This window comes from Silene latifolia, chromosome 7 (genome assembly GCF_048544455.1).
Source record: "Silene latifolia isolate original U9 population chromosome 7, ASM4854445v1, whole genome shotgun sequence".
Taxonomy (NCBI): Eukaryota; Viridiplantae; Streptophyta; class Magnoliopsida; order Caryophyllales; family Caryophyllaceae; genus Silene; species Silene latifolia.
In genome coordinates, this window is record NC_133532.1 from 64,145,811 (window position 1) to 64,151,520 (window position 5,710).

The window sequence follows — 5,710 nt, forward strand, 5'->3', positions numbered from 1 at the left end:
TTTTGTATGAATATTACGGGAAATTGTTTACCAAAGAATAAAGATTATGAAATATTTATAAAATATGGAATAGAAATATCCGGAACATTCCAGAACATTCTGAATCGGGATTTAACGGTTATCAGAAATGAAGACGGTTTTAGGCCCGGACTCCAAATGTACTCTAATTACTGTCAAAACGACCGTATCGGCGCGTAAATGACAACTAAGAGGTAGACATTAGTGTTTGAGCAATCACTTGACGATGAACTTACGAACTGTCACAAATCGTTCCGCGTACCAAACATGCGGCCCAATCATCACCGGGTGGTTTGCGGGAGGTGCAGAAATTAGGTATCTACACATACGAAAATAGGCGGAAAAACTTTAATACAAGCAAAACCACTCGATCGAGTGGAAATAAACCACTCGATCGAGTAACTGAGCGCCAAACCCCTCGATTGAGTGGAAATAAACCACTTGATCGAGTATCTCCTTGTATTGCCTACTTGATTGAATACTGGGACTGCTCGATCGAGTAACCTCAGTATATAAAGCATTCGATCGACTAGAAAATCTACTTGATCGAGCTATCTTGGTACATTTAGGCACTAAACACCTTCCGAAACTAGCTCACGCGTCTTCAAAGTGATAGATTCCAAGCTCCGGCTCCTTGTTCTTCATAAATGCATGCAATTGGGAGGAATTTAGGCTCGATTTAGCTCCTCTTTGGTTTATTCCTGCAATTTACACAAAACGAACCAAAGTAGAATATTCGGGGGTATTTGCAGCCAGATGCTACATAAATAGTACATAAATGCGTGTAGAAATGAGGTAAAAACCTTATATAAAATACACGCATCAATTGACAAGAAAACTTCAAGCCTTTATGATATCTTTCGTAAAGTGAAGGTAAACATTCCTCTTCTTGATCTTCTTAGTAGTGTGCCCAAGCATGCAAAGTTTATGAAAGAATTGTGCACTACTAAGAGGACCAATAAGGCAAAAAGCATGAAAAAAGTAAGGGCTAGTGAACATGTGTCGGCTATGTTTCAAAAACGTTTGCCATGAAAATGTAGTGATCTGGGCATGTTCACCATTCCTTGCAAAACTGGTAATTTGGATTGTCAACATGCTATGCTTGATTTAGGTGCATCTATTAATGTTTTGCCCACTTATCTTTATGAGTCCCTTAAGTTAGGACCCTTGAAACCGACTCGTACGGTCATCTCTTTGGCCGATAGGTCTAATATCTACCCTAAGGTAATTGTTGAGGATGTCTTGGTCAAGGTGGGGGATATGCTTTTCCCCGCCGATTTTTATGTGATTGAAATGGAACCCGAGAAAGGCTCCGCTCCCATTTTGTTGGGAAGGCCTTTCATGAGAACTTCCAACACTAAGATAGATGTGTCTAGAGGACGCCTTACTATGGAATTTGAAGGGGAAAAAATTGAGTATAACATACATGAGGCAATGAAATACCCAACCGAGACCTCCTCTTTGTGTTTTCTTAAGATTTTCGAACCAATTGTTCAAACCGTGTATGAATTGTGTAAAATTGACACATTAGATGTTGCTTTAACTAATGGATTGGTTGGAGAGGATATGGGGTATGCTTTGTCTTGTAATTTGCAGGAAACAATCAAAGAATTAGAGGAAAATCCACCAATGGAAGAGTGGGAAGAAAAGGAAGAAATCCGGAAGACAGCACAGAACAAGCACCGTGCGAGTTGTCCAGACCCAGAACTCGCCCCGTGCGAGTTCACCCCTGTCCAGGAATATTGCTTCCTTTCTTCCAAATTGTTAGAAGAGCTAACGAAGGAGAAACCCATTCCCTCTGTTGTCAAGGCTCCTATTGTTGAAATGAAGCCCCTACCAAGCCACTTGAAGTATGCTTTTCTAGGAGATGAAGAAACTTTACCGGTAATTATTTCAAGCAAGCTTTCTAGGGAGCAATAAGAGGCTCTCATCCGAGTTCTTAAGCAACACAAGGAAGCAATTGAGTGGAAAATGGCCGACATCAAAGGCATTAGTCCCACTTTATGCATGCATCGGATTCTTTTGGAGGATGAAGCCAAGCCCGTTCGCCAACCACAAAGGCGTTTGAATCCTCCAATGATGGATGTTGTAAAAAAGGAGGTACTCAAACTCCTTCATGTAGGTTGATACGTGCATATTCTATACACTTTATCTGTGGTTTTGGCACTTATTTCTATGCATAATTGTTAGCTTAAGGCTGCTATTTCTCCCGACACGGTTTACTTTGCATTTTCTATGATTTATTGTAGGTATGCGTGGAAGTAGGCTAAATCAAGCCAATTCGTCCTCCGGAAGCAAGTTTAAGGAAGCCAAGAAGAAGGAGAGTCGTATTCACTCACCTTGGGATGTGTACAAAGGAGTGAAGCGTTGATTGGAAGCAACAAGGAGCCACTGCACAGCATTCTCGGTCGATCGAGTAGACTGTGAGGTCGATCGACCACTGGAGCTCATCAGATGCTACTGTTCCGCGTATTCGGTCGATCGACCGTGCTGACCAGTCGATCGACCCGATTTCGAGCTGATAATTATTTCTCCGTGTTAGACTTTTAAAAGCCCAACTTGTAATTAACTTTGGGCATCTTTTTATCAGTAGAACGGAGCAACTTTTAGGTTATGCTTTTCATTCTGGAAAAAACTTAGTTTTGAGATCTAGCTTGAGACGGAAACCTTGGATTCGAAGGCTTTGTTCCTGAAATTCAATTAGTAAGCTGTTTATGCAATTCTTCCTCTTTCTTATTTTCCCTTGTTATTTTGATTCTTGTTTCATCAATTAATTTCAGCAATTGAATTTCTCTCCTTTGTTTTAGTTAGATTCCGTCATGTCAAATTTGTTCTTTATTATTAATTTCGAAGTTAGAATAGTTATAATTATGCGTAGGTAATTTCTTTGATTGGGAACAAGGTGAGCCATGGTATTAAGTTAGGATTGTTGTGTAGTATGAGTTCTTCCGTATTGGTCTCGCTATCTTTTGATAAATTTTCTTTACTAGATTGAAAGATTGGTAATTTGAGTTATCGTCAGATTTAGAATTTCTCTTGAGTGAAAACTTTGATAAATTCTAGGGAGTTGATAGACCGTGAGGTTATTTGAGCTTTGATCGAAAGACTAGCTTACCTCCCCTGAGACTGTATTTTTAGACCTCTGCTGCCTGATTGACCTGTTGTTTGCCATGGTGAACCGAAGTTCCCGATCCTCTTTTTATCTTGTTAAGAATTTTCATTTTAGCAATTAGCCAGTTAATCAACCAAATTCAAAACACCCAATTATCTGTTACTTTTATAGACTGAAAAACAGCAAACAAAATCAACCTTGTCTCTATGTGGTTCGACCCTTACTATCACTAGCTATAGTTTTAGTTTGGAATTATAAATTTAATTTTGGTACTAAACGACGGTATCAAATTTTGGCGCCGTTGTTGGGAGACAGTGTAATTCTGTTTGCTTTATTTTAGTTTATTTTTCTTGTCTCAAGGAACTTTTGTTCCTTGAGGCCGTTGCTTACCTTTGCTTCTAGTTTTGCTTTTGCACAGTTAGAAGACAGGTTTTTGAGAGGAAGACTTGAGTACTTATGGCTACAATATATGATAATTTTCAGCCAAAGGAGCACCACCTTCCAAAGGGGTGCCAGTTACCTACCCCTACTACCGGTAATTTCGAGTTTCGTTCCTCTTATATTGATTTAGTGGAACGGAATCGTTGGTGCAGATGAAGACCCCTTGAAGCATATGGAAATTTTCACGGACTCATCATTGTTCCATACCTATACCGGCCGGGGTAACTCAAGATGAAGTAAAGGGTTTATGTTCTTGTACTCCTTGAAAGATTCGGCGCGAGATTGGTACCGCTACCTCGATAGGGTAAACTGAGTCACCGATTGGACATCTTTAGCATTAGCCTTCTACAAGAAGTACTTCCCGCTTTCAAAGATCGAGGCCTTGAAGGGTAAAATCACGAGTTTTCAAGGAAGGAGACGAAGATTTTTGTGAAGCATGGGGACGTTTCAAAAGTTTGGTCCGAGCTGTCCCTCATCATGGTTTCCAACAATGGTATCTTTGCAACCTGTTTTACAATGCTTTATATGATGATTACAAGGTCATCTTGGATGCAGCTGCTAATGGCAGGTTTCAAAACAATACCGCTCAAAGTAAAGGTTGGAACACTATTGAGGAGATGGCAGTCCATAAAGCTGAGTTTGGAAGTTCACGTGGAAAGTCACGAAAGCAAAGTGAAGAAATGACTGCTGTTGTGACCCTTATAACTTCCATTTCTACCCGTCTCGAGAAACTCGAGATTTCTGAAGCTTCCAAGGAGAAAGTTGAAATACCCGTTCAAAACTCAGATGAGATCGAGAAGTTGAGAGAGATGGTCCAACTACTTTTGGTTCAAGTGGCGAATATGGAAGCAGCGGGGATTGAGTCCTCGCGGAATTTTGTGAAACAATTGGAGAATATGGAGGCTAAGCAAGCTGCTGATTCTTCAAGCAAATGTGACGGGCCGGTTGAGACGATCAATGCCATCAATCTCAGAAGTGGCCTTTCTTATGAAAGTCCCGACAAGCCAAAGGAAGACTCGGGAAATGATGAAGAAGCTCGTTTAAATTCTGGTGCAAAAACGAGTGAATGAATGCCAAGATTTGCCGGTCGATCGACCAACATCTTGATCGATCGATCAAGCGTCGATAAAATAGTTTCTGGTCGAAACTATTCACACCAAAGACATCGGTCGATCGACCAACTTCCTCGATTGATCGACCGAGACACTGATGAAGTCAATTCGGGACAGAAGGCATTCACGCCTGTGTTACTTGGTCGATCGACCACTCATACCGGTCGATCGATGGAACTCGAGCGAGGATGCAAATCCGTCAACTAGTCCGCATGATTCTTCACTCAATGATGATTTGACGGGGGTTTTAAACCTACGGAAGTCGAAGGTTCTTGATCCTACGACCGAGTGTTGCGATCCCGTATCCGGAGCGTCCGAAGGCTACTAATTTGGAGCGTAAGTTTGGTAAGTTTCGGAGATGGTCAGAATCTCGAGGTAACGGTTCCTTTCACTCGATTTAATTACCAGGTACCCTCTTACGCTAAATTTATGAAAGATATTTTGAATCGTAAGAGAAATTTTCGTGATGATGGTAATGTTGCGTTTGTGGAGGAATGTAATGCTCTTTCACAAGTTAATGTGCCACCTAAATTAAAGGACCTGGGTAGTTTTTCAATTCCTTGCACTATAGGTAACCACGTAATTGGAAAGGCCCTTTGTGACTTAGGGGCCAGTGTTAGTGTCATGCCGTATTCTGTTTGCGAAAGGTTAAACATTGGTAGACTTAAGGTGACCGATATTACCGTTCAAATGGCAAATAGATCGACTCAGAGACCTATAGGTGTTCTAGAGGATGTACCCGTTCGAGTGGGTAAGTTCTTTATTCCTGTCGATTTCGTTGTTTTGGACATTGCGAGAGGACGATCGGATACCTATTATTTTAGGCCGACCGTTCTTACATACGGTGGGCTGTAATAGATGTAAAACGCGGAACCATCACCTTAGAGGTAGGGGATGACACCATTGAGTCCAGTCTTGCTCACACAAGGCAACCGAACCCGCTGATGAGGATACGTGTTATTCCATTGATATTGTTGTGGGGTTGTTACTTGTAATTGGAGGGAATCCTTAGCCAAGGATCCCTTAG

At 41.2% G+C, this 5,710-nt stretch overlaps 1 protein-coding gene and 1 non-coding gene across 2 annotated transcripts; one reads left to right on the top strand and one right to left on the bottom strand.

Moving 5' to 3' along the window:
- The first annotated feature begins 1,068 nt into the window (after positions 1–1,068).
- Positions 1,069–1,938, top strand: LOC141590173 (uncharacterized). The gene has a single exon (XM_074410780.1). It carries the CDS (start codon positions 1,069–1,071, stop codon positions 1,936–1,938), a length of 870 nt encoding a protein of 289 aa, XP_074266881.1.
- Positions 1,939–3,948: 2,010 nt separating this feature from the next.
- Positions 3,949–4,055, bottom strand: LOC141593328 (small nucleolar RNA R71). Its single transcript, XR_012521419.1, has one exon. It is a non-coding gene; the product is annotated as a small nucleolar RNA R71 (small nucleolar RNA).
- Between the last annotated feature and the right edge of the window lie 1,655 nt (positions 4,056–5,710).